The following is a 22,953-nucleotide window of genomic DNA, read 5'->3' as shown; positions in this document are numbered from 1 at the left end:
CCTGCAGGAGGGAGACAGGGAATGCCTGCAGCAGGGGAGGGAGAAGGACAGAAATGATGCTGACCGGGCACTCCCCCCACATCACAGGAAGGGAGGAGGCATAGAAAGGCCCTCAATAAATGAATGACAACAGTTATTTTTCCTCTCCTTCAGTCATCTCCTATACATCCCTACCTCATTCTCTTTGTTCTTGTAGTTCTGCATTAGTTTCCCAATGCGGTAATCTGGTTCCTAATATGGTGACAAATTACCATAACCTGGGTGGCTTACAACAGCAGACATTCATTGTCTCGCAGTTCTAGAACCAGAAGTCCAAAATCAAGAGGTCAGTAGGCCCCTACTCCCTCTGAATACTATAGGGAAGAATCTTTCCTTGCCTCTTGCTACTTTGCCGTGGTTGACAGCAGTCCTTGGCATTCTTTGGCTTGTGTCTGCACCACTTCAATTTCTGTGTCTCTCGTCCCATGCCTTCTTCCCGGGTCTCCTCTGTCTCTGTATCCAAATCTCCCTCTCCTTCCTCTGATAAAGAAACCAGTCACTGGATTTAGAGCCCACCTTAATCCAGTATGACCTCACCTCAACTTAACTAATTACATCTGCAAAAACCTTATTTCCAAAATAAGGTTACATTCTGAGGTGGAATGTAATGTGGAAATGAATTGGTGGGGGGACATTATTTCATCCAGTACATTCACTTTGGCACATCCAAATCTCACCCACTGGGAAGGCCTAGCTCATTTACCATCACCTAAGTGTATTGTCCTTGACTGTGACAGCTACTATGACCAACCAGTCTTGTGAACCACAGAATCATGTCTGTTCTGTACCTGGTGGTGTGTTCGTGAGTGTTTAGCAACCAGCTCTTTTGGGGAGGGGAAGACCTGATATACTGAGAAAGGGAGAGAGAAACCATACACACACACACACACACACACACACACACACACACACAACACACACACACACACATGGTTTCTGTGCTGTAATATTCCCACGAGGGCTGAGTTCAAGCTGCCAATGTGATGTCAGCCAACTCTCTTGAAATTCCTGAAAATGTAACAGTCAACTCCCGTGAACTAGTACAAGCCAGCTCCAGCATGAGTGGCACACTGCCTTGTAACTGCTGTTTTGCCTTTAATGTTATTCATCATCCTAGGAAATAATAAGCTTCTCTGGCATATGTTTACTTAAAAGCCAGCTCAAAATCAGCTCCAGTGGAAGCCTTGGGGCCTCCCTGTCAACCTTTGGAATTCTTTACTGGCCCTACTTTGTATTTCCTCTAAGGAAGCACTCAGTACCTTGGATTATAATTATTTATTTGCACCTCTGAACTCCTGATAGGCTTGTTGAGGGCAGTAATGATATGTCCTAACTGTCCTTGAGTCCCAACAACTCACACAATGTCAGACCCAGCAGGTGCCCAGTTGTCAAATTGAGGGAAGCTGTCAGAGCCTCTATCTTGTTTTGTCTTTCTTGGTGCCATGCTCACAGCAGGCACTCAGTATATCCTTCCTAGAATTAAACAGTGCTGTAGGGGCACCCGGGTAGCTCAGTCATTAAGGGTGGCTCAGGGCTTGATCCCAGGGTCCTGGAACCGAGCCCCACATTGGGCTCCCAGCTCCGCTGGGAAAACTGGAAGTGCTGGGAGCCTGCTTCTTCCTCTCCCACTCCCCCTGCTTGTGTTCCCTCTCTTGCTGGCTGTCTCTCTCTGTCAAGTAAATAAATAAAATCTTTTAAAAAAATAAAATAAAAAAATAAACAATGTTGTAGTTTTAATGTCCCCAAAAGCAGACCACCTGCCCTCCTGTAGCTTGAATGTCTTCCTTAACAATGGTTCCCACAACTTGCTATGCATCACTCATTCATTCAACAATATGCACTGAGCAGCCACTATGTGCCAGCACTGTTGTAGGCACCAGGAACAGAGTACAGAATGAAATGGGCAAAGAAGCCCTGCCCTCATGGAGCTTGCACTCTAGTAGAAGAGATAGGCAACAAACAAATAAGGAAAAACACCTATGGTGTTTTACTAGTGGTGATAAGTGCTTTGGAGAACAGTAAGGCAGGAGGAAGGATAGGGAATGCCTGCAACAGGGGAGGGAGAAGGTTTGGGAGCCCTCACTGAAAAGCTGGCATTGAAGCAAAGCTCTCAAGGAGGGAGGGAACATGTGGATTTCTGGCTCTGCATGTGGACACAGTAAACTCAAAAGACCTGAGGCAGAAGGATGCTTGGCATGTTTTAGGAACAGCACAGAAACTAGCATGGCTGGAGCACAGTGCACAGGGGAGCATGGCAGGAGAAGTGAGAGAGGTAAAGGGAGCCAAATCATAAAGGCCTGGTGGTCAGTGTAAGGATTCCGGTTTTGTGCATGAGATGGGAGACATTGGAGCATTTTGAACCGAGCAATGGCATGAGTTAAATAAACATTTTAATGCGCTCTGTCTGGCTGAAGTATGGAAGGTGAACTATGAAGAGACAAGAGGAGAAGAAGGGAGACCAGTGAGGAGGCCGTTCATTTATCTAGCTGAGGGAAGATGGTGACTTGCAGCAGTGGTGGTAGGAGTTAGAGCTGAAAATCAGCAGTTAGATTCTGGATATATTTTAAAGTTTGAGTCTTCAGGATTTGCCCAAAGACCAACGATTGGATGTGAGAGAATAGAGGAGTTAAGGGTGACTCTAAGGTTTGTGGCTGAGCACCTGAAAGTATGGAGACATCCTTTACTGGGATGAGGTCCCAAACTCTTACCACACATCATCTAAGCTTGGGCTATAATAGAGGTGGCTCAGGAAGATCAGTGATGAATCACAAACAAGACGAGTCACAAGAAGTCAGATTCCAGATTGGGCCCGATCAATAAGAAATGTGGTCTGATGCTGAATTCTGTGTATCTTTCTTAACAGAGGCTAAGGGAGGTCCAAAGACTCAGGCAAGGCTGAGTCCCTGGACACAGAGTAAAACATGTGAGTTACACAGAAGGTTGAGCACAAGGTAAAGTATGTGAGTTGTAGACAGAAAATAACAGAGGCAGTCAAAAGACACTTCAAGATCAACACCTCCTCACCCCACTGAGGTTGCGCCAGATGCTGTCAGGGTACAGAGATTAAAAAAAAAAAAAAAAGACCTTTACTCCCCTTCCAGGAGTCCTGGAAGGCCTTCCAAACCACCACCTACTCTGCGATGTTCACATAAGTGTCTACTTCAGCAGCAGCCCCCAATCCCAAGAATGTTATCATGGGAGTTACTGTTTTTATGCACACCAAGAGCAGAGTTGGTCCACTGAATGGGCCATAGCTCACAGGTAATGTATGAGCTGAGGGACCCTGAGAAGATTCTTGACTGAAGTGAGTTTCTGGGGAAACTCTGTACTCCTGAAATTCCACTCATGGACTTCCTCCCCTCAGATGTCTTCAGGGACAAGTTATTCTGAAATGGTTCCAGGAGTAACACTAGTTTGGAGTCTCCCAGCATTCATTAGCACTTTGTAATAGCATATTTTGTATAAATTACACTCTTCACTTTTAGATCTGGTATGGTGGGATGTTTATCATACTGGAAAGACAGGCAGATGATGGAAGCTGGGCCATCTGGATGCTTACTCTAGAGCAGAAGGACAAGAAGACAGATGATGGTATCTTACCTCCCAAAGTTCTTTTGGATTCTCTTTCATCTGGAGGGACAAGGAGAAATGGAGAAGGGTATGGAACGGAGGGGACTGGGGGCTGTTGACTGACTTGGCATTTTGATGCCTGCTCTGAGGCTTGTGCTACCTCCTCCGTGCCCTTTCCCCCAAATCAAGAAGTAGCCACATCCAAGAATACCACCGCGTGGGCTTACCTAGAGAGCAGAGAGTAGGAACTTGTGTGTATGATATTCTGCCTCTTACATACTCTTCCTGGTTTTTTCCTCCCTCCACATCCCCACTGTCAAAACAGTGTCCAGAGTAGCATAATAAAACACTGAATTATGCAAATAAACCACTGCTCTAGATTTTGAAGAATGTTGTCTATCCATTTCATGGAGTCCTTGGGTAAATTCAGGAATTGAGGGATTCAGGGTCACTTTTCAGTGACTAAACCATCTCCTTTGAGACCACGCCTGTGCTGCTCCAACCTATCTTCAACATTTCTTTAGGCTATATAGATTCAGTGAGGTCTTCTGACTGCCCTTTTGCTTCCTCGTTTACCTCTGGGCTGGAAACTGGCCCGTGTTCCAGTAGATTGAGGCCCAATGAACCCTGAGGCTTCTGCCTTTAATCTGCAGGACCTAGGGTACCACTTTGTCCCTTGGGTCATATTCCAGCAAAGGTTTTTTCTCTCTTCCTAAGTTAGTTATGAAGTCTGCCTCCACTACACTTCTAGGGGGAAAGGACCAAATCCGGTAAGTGTTCCAATGTTTGTTTTCATACCTGACAGGATCATATGCCTTCTGAAAGACAAAAAGATTGAGTTGAGAGTGGCTATCCATTGGTTACTTATAGTTTCAGGGAGTACCATGTTTATATGGCAGTATAATATTATTTGGTGCTCTTTTCTCAGCCTTGTGAGTGAGTACAAAACAGGGAAAAGGCAGCTAGGGGAGAGTGAGAAAGAGAGGGAGAGCAATCCTTCAATAAAACTTACGAGAAGTGGCCCACCATACACACATATCTTTGTTACCCAGAACAAAAATATGGGCAATTACATCTTGGGAGGTTTGGAACTGTGTATATTTACTTAATAGTAATGGCTCCTCGAGGACCATTATGAATGATTGGGAAATAAAATATTCATAGGTGTAAAACTGAAATTAGCCAACATGGAGTTTTCCCAGAGTTTACATCCACAGAATATATTTTTGTAGAGAAGAGGCCTGCCTGGGAGTAGATGTGCTCTAATACTCACCATAAATAATTAAAAATTCAGCATCAGCAGAAGAATGCCTCCTCCTAGAGCAAAGAGGGTTTTATTAAGTCTGCCAGATCTCTCAGAAACACAGAAGTAGAACCAACTTACATTTCATGACTCCTGAGGATGTGCGTAGAGAGGGGCCAGGGGAATTCAGCAGACAGTACAAGAGGGAGACCTGAGAACACCCTGTACAGGACTGGTCCAGTAACAGCCATGCTGGCGTGAAGGTGGTGTGACTTCAACGTTATGACCACCATTTCTGGTTTGGTGCTGGAAATTCCACAAATTCAAATACATATTTTGGAATGAGAACAAATTTCAAAAATTCCTAAGAAGAGTGCCATAGAGAGAAGGTTTTTTAATGGGAAGAGTATAAAGAGGCTGTGGGCATCAAGGCATCAGAGGTGGAGGGAAGTTGCTACTAAGAGATGGGAAGAACCCAACAGAACAGGATGCAGGTCCTGCCATCTCTGCTACCCACTGCTTGGCACAATCCTGGAGGAAGGGAGGGCCATATAACCCAAGTACTTCTATCAGATACCCCATTCACACCCCTCAACAGTGACCCACAGATTCCCTCCTGCTTCTGGGCTTGGAGGAACTCCAAAACTCACCTGATCTTTCACATTAGTTATATCTGAGGGGCTGTGAATTTTCTCCTTCACTCTGAACCCATCTGCTTTTATCTTTTGCGGATTTCTCATGATTTCTGGTCCAGTTGGAACATTCCCCCTTATACTACAGCACTCATATATGTAAACAATGTGGACGCATTTTTCAATCTGATATTACACATATATCATTTTGAACATGCTGAACCTGGAAGGTACATTCAGGAAATAGCTTCAATCTTCTCTCATAACTGCCTTCAACCATCCTCTGTCAAATCTCCTTTCCTGATCCTTGAACACTATCTCAGGCAGGAATGACAACTTTTCATTAACTCTAGACCGTTACAACAGTCCAGACTTCTATTTTTCACCCACTTCAAAGCTCCTCCAGCGCCCAGCTGCTGCCTGACTCAGAACTAATCATGGAAAAGAGGAAAAGGCTGGCTCATTCTTTTGTCCTCCTTGTGTCTTTCTTTCCTATCATAACCACTCCCTTTCCCCACCCCCTCCACCCAGCTCCTTCTGGTTTGGAACAAGGCAGAAGATCAAAGAAGACTGAGAAGGGATCAGAGGTTGCCAGTGTCCTCTGTAGTTCTCCAGGGGACCTCCAGATGCTGGCTTGCCCTTTCACAAGAGACCTTTCTTGATTCTTTAGAGTCCTCCATGGTAACCTCCTCACTCCTCCAATCCCTGACAGGGGCGATGCTCCCTGTCTGACCTTTCACAACACCTCTCAGCTACCATCATCAGTACATCCCTGGGTCCCCTTGCTCCATCAAGCAAGGGCGTCTTTTGGGTGACTCAAGACCAGTAACATTCCATGCAGTCCACTTGGCCCAGGGCAGATCTCTAGATATACAGATGCTCCAGCCACCATCCTTCGCCCCAATTTGCAAGCTGCTCCAACTGACTTCCCACTGCCTCCATCTTCACTGAACTCTTGAACTCTCAAATAAAGTAGCCCTATGGTCTCCTTCCCACTGTCCTCTCATAGCATCATTGGAAGTCTTTGGGTGTCTGCAGCTCAGCAAGCATTAGGCCAGGAAATGAGATGTCCAATCTCCTTTCCTGCAAACCACCCCACTTTTTGTGAACTGTTCTCAAGGGGCTTCTCACTTGGCTGAGGTAGGAAGCAGCATCATGAAACAGTACAGGCATCCCTATGAAACAGATTCTCTCTCCAGCCAGTCCCCTTCACATTTCTAGTTCTGACAGCCAGTGTGCCAGTTCACTGTGCTGGGTCAGTGAATCTCATAGGGATGTGTCTGACTCCTCTCTTTGGAATGTGTGGGCACTTAAAACACATGTTCCCTAGTTCGGAGGCTCCAGCCAAAATTCGGACATAATAAGAACATTTCTATTTAACAGCCTGTAATAGGTTTGTGAATATATGTGTCATCATTCAATTTCCTCCAAAAGCCGACCCTGAGACAAAAATCTGACTGGAAATAATTTGTTTTGTAGATAATTCTAAGAAACAGAGACAAGGAGTGGAGAAGCAAAACAGGGAAGGAAAGGCAGCTCCAAAGAGCTTGCTATCAGGAATGTTCCATTGTGGATCACTAAAGCTTAGTCCCACTGGGAAACTTTCAGAGCCTCTGTGGAACACACACCTCAGAGGGATCTGGGAATCTGGGAGAAGTCTCAGCATTCTGTAGATGGACGTTTGCAGAGCAGCAGTTTCCATGGTATTGCCATTTTCCTGACACGCCATGCTTTCTCACACCCTCCTCTGCAGACCTGGAGTCTACCCCATGCCGCTCCCCCTTTCCTCCCTGGCTGGCTGAGTAGATGGAGTATATTTCCTTTCACCACTAGTGTTGGTTTTGCCCATGTCATTTGTTATAGGCAAATATGTATGTAAGACTGCTTGACACATAGTAAGCATTTATATATGCAAATGAAATTAATTAATGAGTTTTAAGAGAAAACCTAAATCCAGTACCCGATTGCTAGGTGAGTTAGTTTGACCTATATGCCGTTTGCTTGTTTGTTTGCTTTCTGGTTCCTTGCTCTGTTCTGTATCAGCGGAGGGACTGTTCCTTGCAAACCATATTGCTCGGGCTTCCCTGTCAGTCATACCTAGGTATGTTCAGCCAATAAGAGGCACAGGCACTGAAAGAAAAGAGAAGCCAAGGGAGTTCTCCCCCTTTCTCTCCTTGGGAAGAGGAGGCTGCACTGGTAGCAGGGGCTGCTTCTCTTCTGTGTTTCCAGCTCTTATCAGACAACACTTCCTCCATGGCCCCAAATTCTGCCTTCCTAGCCTGCGGAATTTCCCACTCTCACCAAGTGGCTCATGCTTCTGGGCTGCAGTGAGGATACGACATTTCTTCATCCTTCCCTTCCCTAGGGGTGTAGCAGCTGCCTGCATTTACTAATCTCTGCATTTCCTCTTGTTCCCCTATTTGCTCTTTCAGCTTTTCTAATCCCTGTGCATTATTTCCTTTATTAAATTCCATATAGTGGTTTCATTTTCCTGGCTGGACCTCATGGATAATCTACTTCAGGAGCCATGTACAAAACCATGCTTTTTTCTAGACTCTGGTTCCTAAAGGAGATTTGTTTTCCTCCTTATTTTTTCTTTGAGAGCAGTCCCGACAAATGTTCTTCCCCATGGCTTCTCTTCTTTTCCTATGGTAATAATATTTTATATTACTTGAGATAAGATTACATCCAAAACATTATCAGCAATCAAAAAATTAAGTCTGCCCAATATTGTAAAGATGACAGCTGCTCCCAGATTAATCCATAGATTTGATGCAACTCTTATCAAAATCCTAACAGATTTGTCACATGGCAATTCGCAACTGATTCTAAAATTTATATGAAAATGCAAAGGCGAAGAATAACCAATGTCCTTCAGAAGAAAAACAGGATGGGAAGACCTTTTTCACCAGATACCAAGACTTATTAAAAAGCTGTGGTGATAGAAAAAGTGTGGTGCTGCTCTAAGGATAAACAAATAGACCAATGAGACAGAAGAGATCAGTATTCTGGAAGAGTCTAGAAACATACCTATGCACATACAAACTCTAGGGCTGCTTTTGTTTTTGTTTTTTTTCAGTGACACTACACAGCAGGTGAGAAAGGATGGTCATTTCAATAAAAAATTCTCAGGACAATTAAGTGGCAATGTGGTAAAAAGTGTGATTGTACCCCTAACTCATGCCAGGTTTATTTGAAGCTCTAGTTCCCAAGGAAAATAATGGTTTTCCTGTCATCCTGCTGTGAAAGAATTCCTTGGAAATGCTCCTTCCAAAAGCTTTTTTTCCCCCTGGTACATGGAGATCTAAATATGAAAGGCAAAAATAATAAAAAGTTTGTAAAATAATGAGAACAAAGAAAGGTCAGTCTGAATATAGGAACTGGCTGTGAGCCAATTCACAATAATGAAAAGACTTTTCTTGATGAGTAATAAACTTAGCCCAAGCCCTGTCTGAGAAGCCATGAGATGACATTAACATTTTTAACCCTGTGCTTTACAACAGAGCAAGACAAAAGGGAAATTGCTGAAACACCGGAATGTGGATGCCCCTGGAAGGTGCCAATTTCTAAGTACTATTGGCAACCAGTGTATTTTAAACAACAGTTGGAAGCCTTATATAATTCCAATAATAGCTAAAGAATTTCCCCCAGATCAGCACCCAAGGAAGGACCTTCCCTTAACATCTTCTTTGTCTGTAACCACTTCTTTCCAGTGGTTTTATACAGATTTTCTTGTGCCAAGAACATTCTTTTCTGTTTGTTTTAAAATAATATCAGATTTCAGAAAAATGCAAAATAGTATTAAAAATTTCCATATACCTTTCACCCCAATTTCCCAAATGTTGCCTGTTTGCTTTAATATTTCCTCTTTTCCTCTCTCTCTACTTTTTTTCTAAAACATTTGGGGGTAAGTTGTACATATGACACCCTTTTATCTCTAGCTACTTCAATATGCATTTCCTAAAAACAAAGATATTCTCTTACATAATTACAGTACAATTCTTAAGATTGGGAAATTAACATTGATACAATATTTATTATGTAATCTACAAATCTTGTTCAAATTTTACCAACTGTCCCACTAATATCCTTTTCAAGATTATTTTTTAAAAAATATTCTGTGGCCCTGGTCTTGATTAAATAATTCCCAGCCTTTTCAGGGAGATGTAGTGCATGAGTAAAGGATTTGAGCCTCATTGATTTTCAGGAAAAAGACACTGAAACGTCCATTTAGCTGTGCATGCAGACATCTGCCTTTCCTAAAAAAGACCCCAAAACCTGTGTTATCAGAGAAGATTCTGGATGGTTTCTCTTTGGTGCAGGGCACTTGCCTGCTCCTTTTTCCTGAGTCCTCATTAGACTGAGAGGACTCATGTTAAAAATATCCTGGAAGATGTTTTCACCTTCCTCTCATACTTAATAACGAAATACTTTCTTATTTCAATTTTGAAGGAAGACAGGATGCACAGTGCTTATGGGATGTACTAGATTCTACAAGCAAGTTATTCCATTACCCACCCTGACACTAGGGCTCTATTATAAAGGAGTAATTAAACGCCAAAAGGTAACAATCTAAATAAATGCCCATCAGAAAGGGGACTGGTTAAATAAATCCTAGTTAATACAGTCAATGTAATATAGTGTAGCCATTCAAAAGATGCAGCTATGTATGTTTCAGAATAAATTAAGCCTAAACAACAGAAAGTGGTTAAGTAGTATAGACTCTGCAGAGGGTAATTAGAGAACTTGGGGAATAGAAGTAGAAGGGAGACATTTATAGTGAACCCTTTTGTACCATCTGACTTTAAAATTGTTTACCTTGTGTACACGTTATGTGTTCAGAGAAAGAGGAAAATCACAAACAGTACATAGGTAGGTAGGTACATAGATAGATAGAATAATGGGTAGGTAGACAGATTTAAGACTAAAAATTTGAAGGAACAGCAGGCTCCATATTCTCCAGCTGCACCTTTTATTTTTAAAGCCATCATTCTTTTTTCCATGTCCCCCCACAGTTTAGTCCAAGACACAAACCAGCCTCAGTCCTAGATACACTCTCAACAAAACCGCACACCATACACAGCCTCAAACACACGTTTTCAGGTTTGGAGGTGGGGTGGAGTAAGATAAGGAACAAGCTTGGGCAATCTAAGACAGACCTCCACCTCTCTCCTCGCGTCAGATTTGCACTACCTCCTCTTACCCCTTCATTCCTACGGCCGCCTTACTCCCCACCCCCGCTCTAGACCCCAAGCACCCAGGAGACTGGACTGGCGTAAATTTCCTCCTACTTGTGCTGCGGCCCTGGGGGCCGCCTCGTGACGTCAGGGCTGAGCGAGGGGGCGCCGCCTCCTGGGTTCCCACCCCTCCTGGCCCTGCGGCCCGGCTTGCCCTTTATAAGAGCGGGATCTGCGGCAACCGCGCCACACCGCGGGGACCTGGACGCAGAGCTGCTTTCCCGGAGCATCTTTATCTCGCCTTCCGCCCGCATCTCACTCACCGGTCCAGCCGCCATCCTCTTCTCCGTGCAGATTCGGGCGAGCGGAGCCATGCAGCCGTCAGTGTTTCTCGGCCTCCTGGGAGCGGCGGTGGTGGCCGGTGAGTGGGCTCAGCCGCCTGTTCAGCACCGCGGACAGCGCTAGCCTCGGTCTTCAAGGCTGCTAGGGAACCTTGGTTTGTAGATACTGAGGGAGAGGAAGGGTTGAGTGGAAGGTTTCTCCTTCTTGCTTGAGATTCTTAATTTCTGAAACTCCCTGCTTCACCGACTGACTTGGAAAAAGCCAGAGGGCTTCCTAGCCCAACCAGAAGAGTCTCGGTCTTTTTATATCTGAGTTTTCCTGTAGACAGAGAGAAACGTGCCTGCTCCTCCAAGGAAACCCCACATTTTGTGCTCACTTCTAAAATGTCACGCTCTCTCTACCTGTCTAGAGAGATGCTTCTAAAACCTTAATATGTAACTGGAATTAAGTATTTGTTTGGTTTTTTAAAGCCCGAGGACTATGGAGACACAAGAGTACATGTATTATGATATTAGTTGGCACCTGCATAATTTCCTTTATCATTATTTTTTAGACATGATGAGATGAAAGTAAGTCTCATATGTATATAAGATATCATATCTTTTTCTTAACATGTTCCTCTATATGTGTGTGTTCATATATATGTATGTACAAGTTTAATGTAATTTTTTTTTTGTATTTTATAGTTCCATTTCTGGGGAGAGGTAATTTCATACCCAAATTCATCCATTTTTAAGTTATGAATGGAAACTGCAGGAGATATTTTGAATTTTGTACTCCAGGAAAATAACAATTATAAAGTAACCACAAAGATATCCTTGAAGATGAAAAAAAATAACCCCATCATTTTAGTCTATTTGGGAGAATGAAATTTTAAGTTGTAGATATTTGACAGTGTCTCTTTATGTGTGGAAGACTGTAGGATTAATCTTTCAAACTACTCTAACTCTTGAAGAAATGATCTCTGGAAATTTGAAAAATTCTGTGTGTGTGTGCATGTGTGTGTGTGTATGTGTGTATTGAAGTAAAATCACTAGACCCTTGGTAAATAAATATGCTACCACCAGATTAAACTGGAGGATTAAACTGGAGGTTTTCTGTGGCTGTTTTAATAACCTCATAGGATATGGTTCTAATCTGACATTGAGATTCCTAACTGGAATTGAGGTATTGCCATCCATGAATATGAAGCTTTCATTGACAGTAATTTCTGGATCCCAAATATAAAGACACAAAATGAAAACCAATGGTAATTTATTTTATTGCAAGCTACACACATTCAGATTTTTCTAACATTGTCACTCTTATAAATTACCTATAAATGTTCTTAATTTAAAGAAAACTAAATGAATAGTCTTTTCCTGTCAAAAATATTTTCAGAAAGAAATTGCTCAAAATGCTATAGCTATGCTATACATTGTGCTTTAGACTACAAAACAGTGTCATTTGTGAGACTCATTTAACCATGGTGGTAAAATATTTATAGCTCCTTTATGCAAGAGAATATTTTAAGAAGGGTTCATATTATAATATCAGCTAAATTAGAGATATTATATTCTTTAAAAAAGTTATTGAGCTATAATTCACACACCATAAAACCCACACTTTTAAAGCACGTAATTTAGTATATTCACAGATTCTGTAATCACTATCAAATGTCAGAAGTTTTTCATTACTCCAGAAAGAAACCTCTATACCCATTACCAGTCATTCCCCATTCCCACCTTCCACAAATGCCTGGAAGCAAAACATGGTAGCCTTCAAGCAAAGTTTGCTGTTTAGCAAAATCATGGGGCTGAAGAAAACCTCAGGAAACCATCTGGTTCATTTCCTATCCTTAAGAGCTTCTGAAGGGAGATCCATACCTTTCTACATTAGCTCCTGGCACTCTAAAAAATTAATATGAGTGACATAGCTCTATGATATCCATATTATACTGGGTAAAATTTTTCTGCATTCAGATGAGGTTGCTTAACTTTTAAAAATTATAGCTGTATTTTTATTCTGCAATCTAACCTTAGTTTGATAGTCTTGTGATAGGTAATACTTTGGAAGTTATTCTCAGATTTATCATACAAATAATTTGAAGATTTTCTACCATCTGAGTACTTCACTTTTATCATAATTTTTGGGTTTTCTTTGGTGCCTGCTGAATCTTAATTTATACAAAATTAAGTCAAACTACTTTAAGGGAATCAATGTGTCTTTGGTTATTACTTTGCTGTCACAGATTCTATTGGAAGAAATACAGTGGAACTTAGGGGTCTCACCAAGATGCATATTGCACTTTTATAAGGAGACCTTAGTTTCTTTCTATCAAAAACAGGTCTGAAGAGCCTCAGTGAGAAAAACAGGACTGTCCTGCAATAATGAACATGAGCTATAAATTGTTTAGAGTGATAAAGAAAAATACTTTCCTCCACCAAAATCTGATGACTGTTAATACTTTGGCAATGTCAGTAGTTAATAAAAGCACCTATTTTTACATTTGTGGGGGGAGAAAGTTATTAGCAAGAAACTGCATTACAAAGGTTTAGTAAAGCTAGATTTTAAAAAGACACCTTCTAGTTTATTAGAGGAGTAGTTCTCTCAGTTATGTCTTTCTAGAGAATTTTACAGATTCAGATTCAAAGCATAAGTTCCAGAGTGGGAATGTTGCCAAATAACAGCCATTTGGGGGATAAAATAATGGCCCAGCATACTGGACCCTGGGTGCCAAAGGTCAGCCATCTGGATCTTATCTGAGCTACATTTCAGAAAGATCGTGGGGTCTTCTTACCTTGTTCACCACTTCTCAAACAGCTTACAAATGATTTTAACATGCTGGATAGCTTTGGGCTTCTTGGAACAATTGAAGTAGATCCCAGGCCATGCTTTAAAAAGGAAAATTCAGTAAGGTGAGTACATGAAATGGGTGTTTTATTTTGAGAAAGAGCCTTATGACCTGTAACTGATTAGAGGCAGGCAGTTAAAAACACTTGGAGAGCAAACATTTTATGAGGAGAGGTCAGGTCGCTGGTTAAAAATAAACTGCACTTGAGTAACTGTCATCTCTGATGTCTGAAAGTTTTGCTCTTGCTCCAGCTAGTTCTTCTCTTGCTCAGGGACCTAGAATTTTCTGCACTGAGCTTCTTCAGCGATAATAGCAGTTGTCTCCTCCAGGGAGTGCCAGGAGAATGGTGGAGATGGGCCTACATGTAAATGCTTTAGCTTCTCCAATGGAAAAGTATTAGACAGAACAAAGTCAAAGTGAAAGATAAAAGAATCAAAGCAGCTTTGAAAGAAAAAAAATGGCTTTGGGGGCGCCTGGGTAGCGCAGTCGTTAAGCGTCTGCCTTTGGCTCAGGGAGTGATCCCGGCGGGATGGAGTCCCACATCAGGCTCCTCTGCTGGGAGCCTGCTTCTTCCTCTCCCACTTCCCCTGCTGTGTTCCCTCTCTCGCTGGCTGTCTCTCTGTCACATAAATAAATAAATCTTAAAAAAAAAAAAAAGAAAAAAAATGGCTTTGGAAAATTAAAAGCACCTGAAACATCTCCTAAGAAGGCAAAGGCATTTGAATTGCTGCTTTAAAACAAGCAGAGTCTCATGAAATGTAATTTGAATAAATTTAAATTTATTCTTTTAAAATATCCTCATAAGCCAGTTGTTAAACACCTATTTGCACATGATATTACAGACTCGATGCTCTACTAGTAGAATGAGATCCCTCCCCTGCTCTTTACACACGGCTGCAGACAACATGGGGAAAGGGAGACACAACACTGACACAGATGCATAAGCAAGCTTATTCAGGCAAAGCACTGGGGGTAAAAATGAGGTAATTAGTGATGTAAGATAATCACAACCATGTCTTCAAAAGTAAAGTGAGTTTTGGGGGGGATATTTTCTTGGAGACAGGAATAGGTAGAGGGAATCACAAATCTGTACCCATTTTGGGTAGGCAGAAGAGCTGAGGAGGGTAGCCTGGTTTCATTTAAACTAGGTTTTAAAATTTTTATTTAAGTATGATATACATTTAGAGAACTGCACAGATCATAAGTATACAGCTTAATGAATTTTTCACTTATTGAGCACATCTGTGTAATCAGTCCCTGATCAAGAAACAGAATGTTCCCAGGGCGCCTGGGTAACCCAGTTGGTTGAGCGTCCAACTCTTGGTTTTGGCTCAGGTCATGATCTCAGTGTCTTAGGATCAAGCCACGCTTCAGGCTCCATGCTCACTGGGGAGCCTGTTTGAGATGCTCTCCTTCTCCTTCTGCCCCTTCCCCCACTCGTTTCCTCCCCCCCTCAGATAAATAAATAAATCTTAAAAAAAAAATGAATCAGAACATTGCCAGTATGCCAGTATCTCAGAATCCCTCTTTGTCTGTGGTCTGGATTTGAATCGTACACATATAAGACAGTATTCATTTCCAAATCATGTTTACGACATTGCTAGGGAAAACAGCTGTGTGTGTGTTGGTGCATGTGCACGCACGCGCATGCGTGCGTGTATGGGCAATTATGGTTCCTGGACCAATCTTCCTCAACTATCTCTATTCTGCTCAGCTGTGACTCTGCCCCTCTCTCCAAATAATATGCATGGGGTGGGGGTGATTTTGTGAGTTTGGGGTCACACAGCTTCCAAAAATCGACTGAAGTCTTCCCATTTCTTTTTCTCCTTTAAAGCAGTCAGTTCTGTGCCAGTGGATAACAGGAGCCACAATGAAGAAATGGTAAGTTGAACTGGAAGTCTAGAATCTAGACTTTTATCTAGACTAGATTTTCTCACTCCTTATCATACCAAACCAAACCAAACAAAAAAACAAAAGCAAATGACAGCAACAGGAAACCTACAACATGGGCTTACAAAGCTAGGTGTTCATCCCTGAGGGATTGGGGGCAGAGAATGTCCCTCCTGCCCTGGGCTCTCACTTCCTTCCTGGATGTCTTTGGCGCCCCTGAGGATAGCTGTCATCACCATTTTCCTTCTAACCTGCAAGAAATGGGTCTTTCTCTTCTCTGTGTAATCTTGACCCAATGCTGTTTTGCATTGTTCTGTGGAGAAGCCTCCGAGATTTCACCATGGTCCTGTAAATTTACATTTCTGCCCCAAGGATCCCACACCAGTACAGACCACAGAGCCAAGCCTCTTGCTACAGCAGCTCTGGGTTGAGTTCATCTGTCATCCCAGTGACACCAGCTTTTGCCAACATGCTCTTCGGTTTCCCCTCAGGTGACTCGCTGCATCATCGAGGTCCTCTCAAATGCCTTGTCGAAGTCCAACGCTCCACCCATCACCCCTGAGTGTCGCCAAATCCTGAAAAAGAGTAAGTGTCCCACACTGCAGGAGATCTTTGTCCCTCAATTGGTCCTTCCTCCTGCTCCCTCCACTTCACCTTCCACTTTACCTCCCAACGAAAGAGTGCAGGGGAGGGCATAATGCAGTGGGAAGAGTACAGACTAGAATAGTGCCTGGGGAGATAGAAGGTAATGGCTTCCAGTCACACTCTGCCACTTCATAGCTGTGTGGCCATGGGGAAGGACCTCTTGCCTTTCTGGGCTTATTTTCTCAAAGTAAAACGAGGGAGTTGAATTCAGTGATAGCCTCTGAGATAGCTATCAGTTCTTAAATTCCTTGGTTCCAGAGTTTGGATTTTTAGAACAGGCTTTCACTTGGGTGGAAGAAGTGTGGGGAGTGCTCATTTGTGACTAGGTCGCAGGAGTTAAGTGTTCTGGGATGGCTGGAAGATGAAAGGATAGAAGGAGATCTTAAAATTATTCTTCTCTTTGCCTTCTGCTCTTCAGACAGTGAGAAAGTAGAAGCTTGAGGGATGACTTGGAAACTTCTGGCCTCTCTACATGACAGACTGTTCAGGCCATTTTAATTTAGAGCTGATTAGAATGGGAGGTACTACCAAATGGTGGAGAACTGGAAGGGGGAGTGTAGAAGCAGAGCAGCCAGTGAGTCAGAGAAGTGACCTTCTGAATCTAGAGTGGGATGCGTTCTCTATACCATCCACTTCTGTCGAAGACAAAATCTGAACAGAAATGCAAGCCGTATCCACTGGGAGTTGACATTAAAAGATCAGTTTTACAAAACTTTGCCATCTCTCTTATGCATGAAGTCAACCTGATTCAGTCAAATCCAAAACCCACTGTTGTCTTCGACACCTTCTCTGCTTTTAAATTTTTAGTCAGGCTGGGAAGAGTGGATTTGTTTTTCTCATCACCTCCAAAATCTCCCATTGCAGGATCATACTTGCTTGCGATGGCCGCACATGAGCCCTCATGCATAAAATGGGAAAAACAAGTATTGGCAATTGACCAAAAGAGTAATCTGGCAGGACTCAGTCCACTGTTGGGGGCTTCAGGGTAATCACAGATGTGGGGACCTGAGCCTCTACAGCTCCATGAATAGTGGGAGGAACTTCCCTACCAATCCCAGCTTACACATCTTTCTGAATTTCTCCCCAACCTTCATTTCCAGCCATTACAGGGAATAAATATGGACAGAATGAGTCTTCAGGCAGAGACTAAAGGCAGCTCCTCTGGGCAAACCCATCTCACTATCTCCCTTCCCCTTCCTTCGTTTACCAGATGGATGCAAAAGTGTGGGGTCTGCCATACTAGGTCACCAAAGAACTGTGATTGCTTAGGAAGAGCTGTTGAAGGTAGGGCTCTGTTTGCCTGCCAAGATCAGATTGAGCCTTTAGGTTGTGGCCATGGCGATTCTAGCTTCTGCTTAACACTGACTGTGCCCTGGGGTCTTTTGATGTCTGTTGAGAGAGACCCAGGGAAACTGGTTAAAATCAATTCACTCATGTCTCTCAGGAAGGACCCTGGTGACACTCTACCCAGAGAACTATACAATGCTGAGATGGGGAGGGTTTAAGAGCTCCTCCTGGTTGCAGATTCAGAGAGCAGCCAGGGCCAGACAGATAGCATAGGGAGTAAGGCAGCATAGCAAGTGACTAACAAACTGGAGGATACATGTCCCTTCTTGGGGGGGGGGGCAGATATTTCTCACTTCTAACCCTACTGTGGAGAAATACAGACTCTGTTATCAGATTTGGGATTTTTCAAAAGAAGTTAAAATTTGAATTTGTAAGCAATATCTCCTGGTATTTAAGTATTGCCTCTGAATTTGAAATTACTAAAAGTGCAATTTAGGCCAGCCAGAACTCACCTCTGGGTTACCACTTTGTGGCTTCTGCCCAATTCTAGTTTTCTCTCCTGCTGATATGTCTTAAACTGATCAGAAGACTGGTGGAGCTTCTCGGCCAGGTGGATGGAGAAATCTCCCTCCTGCCCTTAGCCCGTCTCCATCTCCACTCCCCATTCTCTCCAGAGTGTTTGTGGAGCAAGCACACACTTGTTGAGTGAATGTGCACTTGGGGAATAGAGCAGAATCACTGTTTTATGGCTTGAAGAGACCTTATGGAATACATAGCCCAATTTCTTAATAGGTACAAGAATCTCTTTGTCCAGGTTAATCTGGTCATCCTTGCAACAGAGAGTTAAGTATGGAAGGTACATTTCCCCCTTTTTTACTTGAAAGTAAGGATGAGCTTCACACCTTGGTTTTACAGATTGACAATGACTATGTGCTGCTAATCACAGTCCTCTGATCTCACCTGCAGGGACTCGAAGCTAAATTTAGGAGGAAGTGCTAAGACTCAGGCACAAGCTCCTACAGGGAGCACACATTTAACTGGGAAAAAATAAAAATACTCTGTTTCTGACCAGTAGGCATTAGGAAAGGGGCGACACAGCCCCTGCCCAGGAAAGCTGAGCTCCTGTCTGATTAGGGCTATGTCAGCTGACTCTCAGAATGATGTCAGTATCTGCCCAAAGCCTCCTTGCTCACCTGTGCCTACCTGACGGCCCCACCTGCTTCAAAGGTAGACTGCCTCTTAAAAGAAATAATGACTGGGGAGGGAGGAGTTCTCAGGTGTCTGGGTATGAGAGGTCAGAGACATTTCAGTTGATTCACAAAACATGAGAATGCTATGCTAGGCTACACTTTAAGGAGAGAGGTACAGACCATCCACTATTTCGTGGACATTTTTACAATGACCAATTTTTTCCATTTTGCAAATGTCAGTTCAAAATGACTCATCAGTGCCATTCAGTAGAAATATAATGTGAAGCACAAATATAATTTCAAATTTCTTAGTGGCCATATTAAAAAAGTAAAAAGAGACAGGAGAAATTAATTTTAATAGTATATTTTATTTTTACCCAATGTATTTTATTCAATATATAATATTTTACATCCAATAGATTTATTTATGTATTTATTTATAAAGTTTATCTTTTTTTTTTTTTTTTGTAATCTCTACACCCAATGTGGGGCTTGAACTCACAACCCCAAGATCAAGAGTCGCATGCTCTTCTGACTGAGCCAGCCCCTGAACCCAATATATTTATAATATATATTATCCAATACATCCAAAATATTACTTCAATATATATTAAATATGAAAAATTGAAATATTTTGCATTTTTTTCATACAAAGTCTTCAAAATCTGGTGAGTATGTTAGACTTACAGCTCATCTCAGCTTGGACGAGCCACATTTCAAATAGTCAGTAGCCACAAAGGGCTGACGGCTCCCACAACAGACAGTGCAGATCTGGACCCAGAGCTATGACAGGCCTTGGCTTCAGGAGTTCTATCTGAACTCAGGGATGTAAGTTGAAATTCAAGCCCTTCCAGGTAACAATCAGACAATGCTAGCTGCATATCTCCTTTCATGAAACGCCCTTGAATTAAGGAGGATTTAGTAAAGGAGCTATCGGCATTTGGAAAAGATAGGAAAGAACACATTCAATTAAAATATCAGCTATACCATTTACTGTTGACTAATGAAATACAAAGATAACTCAGTATACTGATCTTCATCTTCAACATTTGAGAATATGTTGGGCAGATGGGACCTGAGTGATGAAAGATATCATTCCTTCTACTGCTGTTTGGTTTTCTCAGGGAAGAAATATACACCCTTCTTATCACCAGTTACTAAGTTATATTGTCACATACTGCTATATTGAGTCTACACAGTTGATCGGATTTTAAAAGGCTGATAAACTAATAATTTAAAAATTTAAATCCTTTGAATCCTGATACTTCCCATTTTGGCGGTTTAACTTTATTTAGCTGGATTCTAGTTAGAGCTATTTAAATAATGCTAACTTATGAATCCTTACTTAGAGCAAATATGGAAAGAAAGGTCCCTAATTATACCTCTCTGAGTATCAATGTCTTTGTTTGCAAAAAGGGGACACTGAATTAGATGAATTCTAAGGTTTCTTCTGGTTCTAAATTCTAATATTTCACAAATCTTTATTTGGATTTTAATTTGATCATTAATAGTACCAATGAGAGGGGTACCCGGGTGGCTCAGTCAGTTGAGCATCTACCTTTGACTCAGGTCATGATCCCAGGATCCTGGGATCGCATCAGGCTCGCTGCTCAGTGGGGAGTCTGTTTCTCCTCTCTTTCGTTCTCTCTATCAAATAAGTAAATAAAATCTTTAAAAAAAATAGTACCAATGAGAAATGCTGGCTGGATGTTATGAAAAAAGAAAAAATAGAGTTTATTATTAGAGTTCAACACAACGCAGGAGCTTTCATACCATTTTCTTTTAAAAGGAATCTGAGTATACTTTTTATTAACTTAAAAAATTATCCAAGTAATTTTTCAGGTCCTTTGGTTTTAATCACTGATCACTGAGGCTGGTACTTGTTGAACCACAAGCAATTCTGAAGTTACACTTAGGCTTCTTTATTTTCATTATAGGTAGAAAAGAGGTCAAAGATGAAGAGAAAAGTGAAAATGAAAACACACGGTTTGAAGTAAGATTGTTAAGAGACCCAGCTGATCCCTCAGAAGCCCACAGGCCTTCTGGTAGGGAGGAAGCAAGAGCCCCAGGAGAGGAGGACACCCAAGGCCCGACAGTGGCAGACACAGAGGGAGGTGGGCACAGCCGAGAAGGAGCAAGCGAACCCCAAGGGGATCTCTACCCCTCTGACAGCCAAGTCTCCAAAGAAGCAAAGACACGCCATTCTGAGAAAACCGAGGAAGAGGACAGGAAGGAAGAGGAGGGGGAGAAATATCAGAAAAGGGAGCATGGGAAAGATGGCAGTGAAGAGAAAAACGTGGAAGAGCTAGGAGACACACAAAATGCCTTCCTCAACAAAAGAAACCAGGCTACAGCCAAGAAAAAAGAAGATTTAGAGGCCAGATATGGTACACACTCTGCTGGGCCCCCCGAGGAGAAGACACACAGCAGGGAGAGGAGTAGCCAGGAGAGTGGAGAAGATACAAGAAGCCAGGGGAAACGCCCTCAAGAGTCTAAAAGCCAAGTTGGGAGCCAGGAGGAATCTGAGGAAAGTGAGGAAGATGCTGACCCTGAGGTGGACAAACGACGCTGGAAGCCAAGACACCACCATGGGAGGACCAGGCCTGACAGGTCCTCTCAAGAAGGGAAACCTCCCTCTGAGGAAAGGGGACACCTCCGTGAGGAATCTGAGGAGTCAAAGGTGGGCATGGTCAGTTTAGGGGAAAAGAGGGACCGCCAGCCAGCCCACTATAGGGCTTCAGAGGAAGAACCCGAATATGGGGAGGAAGTGAGGAATTACCAGGCTATCCAGGCTCCCAAGGACCTGGAGCAGGGACGATATGGGGGCAGAGGAAGTGAGGAGTACAGGGCCCTGAGACCTCCCAGTGAGGAGAGCCTGGAGGACAAGAGAAATCGCCCCAGCTCAGAGCTTGACAACACAGCACAGGGATATAATGAAGAAAGTCAGGAAGAGAGGGGCCGTGAGGGGGGATACCACTACAGAGCCAGGGGAGGGGAACCAGGTGCATATTCCATTCCAGACAACAAAGAAGAAAAACGGTTCTTGGGTGAAGGACACCACCGTGCCCAAGAAAGCCAGATGGACAAAGCAAGGAGGTATCCACAAGGCGAGTGGAAAGAGCAGGACAGAAATTACCTCAACTATGGTGAGGAAAGGGGTGAGGAAGAAGCCCAAGCGAAGTGGCAGCAGCAGGAGGACCTGGAAGATGCTACAGAGAGCAGGGAGGAAGCTAGGCTTCAAGGCAAACAGTATGCTCCCCATTATACCACTGACAAGAGGAAGAGATTAGGGGAGCTGCTCAACCCATACTATGACCCTTCCCAGTGGAAGAGCAGGCATTTTGAGAGAAAAGACAACATGGGTGATAATTTTCTTGAGGGGGAAGAGGAAAACGGGCTGACCTTGAATGAGAAGAATTTCTTCCCAGAATACAACTATGACTTGTGGGAGAAAAAGCCCTTCGAGGAGGATGTGAATTGGGGATATGAGAAGAGAAATCTCTCCCCCAGACTGGATCTCAAAAGGCAGTATGACCGAGTGGCTGAACTCGACCAGCTCCTTCACTACAGGAAGAAGTCAGCCGAATTTCCAGACTTCTATGACTCTGAGGAGCAGATGAGCCCACGCCATGCAGCACAGAATGAAAAGGACAGGGCTGGCCAGGGAGTTCTGACAGAGGAAGAGGTACAGTGTGGGGCTTTTGTTTAAAATTAAGATGGTTAATGTTAGTATCTTCAAGACTATCTGAAAGTAATGTGGAGAAACTGGTGGGAATTAATTACCATGAGAATGTACCCCTAGTAAGAGAGTGGCGACAACTTCTGGGTTTGAGTTCCATTGTCCATATCCCTGCCCACTTACCCTACTGCAGGGCTTCTCAACCTTGGCTGCATGTTGGAATCACCTGGAGGGCTTAAGTAATTACTGATGTTTGGGATCTACCCCAGGGATTCTGTCTATTGGTGCTGGGTGCTACTTGGGCATCAGGATTTTTCCAAGCTTCCAGGTGGTTTCAGTGTTCAGCCAAGGTTGACAACCACTATTTTTGGTGGCGCCTTGGTCATTTAACTTTTCATCACTATTTCCCAGGTAAGAAGGAATATA

General features: G+C 43.0%; 2 protein-coding genes across 5 annotated transcripts in view; one reads left to right on the top strand and one right to left on the bottom strand.

Annotated features, from left to right (window-relative positions):
* Positions 1 to 22,953, bottom strand: part of TRMT6 (tRNA methyltransferase 6) — a 65,939-nt gene that overhangs the window by 17,686 nt on the left and 25,300 nt on the right. For both annotated transcript variants that reach the window (XR_005836897.1, XM_040637994.1), the window contains exons 11-12: positions 13,783 to 13,876; positions 10,985 to 11,168 (exon numbers count right to left, since the gene is read on the bottom strand). Coding sequence is in view for 1 of the 2 variants with exons in the window: in XM_040637994.1 (XP_040493928.1) it covers positions 10,985 to 11,168; positions 13,783 to 13,876 (278 nt within the window). In the remaining variant the exon portion in view is untranslated. The remainder of the gene's footprint in view (positions 1 to 10,984; positions 11,169 to 13,782; positions 13,877 to 22,953) is intronic.
* Positions 1 to 22,953, top strand: part of LOC103674415 (shieldin complex subunit 1) — a 129,798-nt gene that overhangs the window by 106,048 nt on the left and 797 nt on the right. For all 3 annotated transcript variants that reach the window (XM_008703325.2, XM_008703324.2, XM_008703326.2), the window contains 3 exons: positions 15,671 to 15,717; positions 16,218 to 16,311; positions 20,786 to 22,533. In XM_008703325.2, coding sequence (XP_008701547.1) covers positions 15,671 to 15,717; positions 16,218 to 16,311; positions 20,786 to 22,533 — 1,889 coding nt within the window. The remainder of the gene's footprint in view (positions 1 to 15,670; positions 15,718 to 16,217; positions 16,312 to 20,785; positions 22,534 to 22,953) is intronic.

This window comes from Ursus maritimus, unplaced genomic scaffold (assembly GCF_017311325.1).
Source record: "Ursus maritimus isolate PB19 unplaced genomic scaffold, ASM1731132v1 scaffold_22, whole genome shotgun sequence".
Classification (NCBI taxonomy): domain Eukaryota; kingdom Metazoa; phylum Chordata; class Mammalia; order Carnivora; family Ursidae; genus Ursus; species Ursus maritimus.
The sequence above is the reverse complement of the archived record's forward strand: the minus strand, read 5'-3'. Positions and strand labels throughout refer to the sequence as shown.